Genomic DNA, 1,189 nt, shown 5'->3' on the forward strand with positions numbered 1-1,189 from the left:
CACGTTAGAATACACTTTGCTACCCCCTCAAAAAATCACTCTTGCTTGGGTATGAGTTCTCTATAAGCCACACAAAGGCTGATGATTGGGTTTTTGATTGAAAATACGTAAGCATTTGATACACCCTCAGAAAAGACGTCACAATCATTGTGAGGAGGGTTTATAGAAATGAAGAAGGGCTTTGAACGCAGATCCGAATGCATGGTTTTCGTCCAGTATGGATATGATGCGCCAAGAGGCTTCGGTGATCCCAAACGGGACCATAAACATGCTAACTCGTGTAGGTGTCCATGTGACAAGGTTGAAGGTACCAATCAGCATTATATCTATTGTAGTGCTAGGGCATCAAAATGGACACGTCTTTGATGCGTGTTGAGAAAGAAAACACAATGCCAAAACCATAGGGTCATATATCTATTAGCATTGCTAGGGAATGTGAACTGACAAAGAACTGACGGTAATACCTTCTGAGTCCCTTTCAACCTTGACTGAGTAAAATACAAACACGCCTATGATCAATAATGCATGTACATTTTGTACATTTAGCAAATGTGTACTTCGCATTTCTGACTGTATTTTCAAGCTGATCAGCCTGAAGGATCAGCAATTCCCGTGACCAGGATTTCTAAACATTGTCCAGTCACCGTTTGCGTTCCCCATATCCCTCTACAACATCTTTACTCCCACTTTTCTAAACCTATCACCCTTTCTCTCTATCACATACTCTTATCTACTCAACACCATCTCCATACATCATGAGTATCGATTCTTGTGTTAGTTTCGGCGTCTATAATACCCCTCCATCAGTATCATATACCGCTTATCAAGATCTTCAAGACACGTCTTCAAACGCTGGAACTCTAGTCACTGAAAACTATGTCATTTTACATTTACTTGGTTCTGGGGGGTTTGCTTCGGTTTACAAGGCTGAATCAAAGCAAGATCAAGATCTTTATGCTATCAAAGTCATGTTACGCGTTCACAAAACATATGGTCTTCAAGATGAAATGATTATGAATGAGATTAATTTACTTCAAGATCTTCAACATCCTTCAATCATTAGATTTTATGAACACTATCGTACAGATTCACATTATCATCTTATTCTTGAATTAGCAGCTGGTGGAGATCTTAGACCGAAAATTCCTATTTCAGAAAAAGAATCACCGATTTATATTATGGATTTAGC

At 39.0% G+C, this 1,189-nt stretch overlaps 1 protein-coding gene across 1 annotated transcript; it reads left to right on the forward strand.

Moving 5' to 3' along the window:
* Nucleotides 1–869: 869 nt before the first annotated feature.
* On the forward strand, nucleotides 870–1,145 carry MELLADRAFT_31757 (uncharacterized protein; the record flags this gene model as incomplete). The annotated part of the gene is made up of 1 exon (XM_007419630.1): nucleotides 870–1,145. A coding segment is annotated over one exon (276 nt), but the record flags the coding sequence as incomplete, so codon positions are not given.
* Between the last annotated feature and the right edge of the window lie 44 nt (nucleotides 1,146–1,189).

The sequence above is a fragment of the Melampsora larici-populina genome, assembly GCF_000204055.1.
Source record: "Melampsora larici-populina 98AG31 unplaced genomic scaffold MELLAscaffold_307, whole genome shotgun sequence".
NCBI classification, from domain to species: domain Eukaryota; kingdom Fungi; phylum Basidiomycota; class Pucciniomycetes; order Pucciniales; family Melampsoraceae; genus Melampsora; species Melampsora laricis-populina.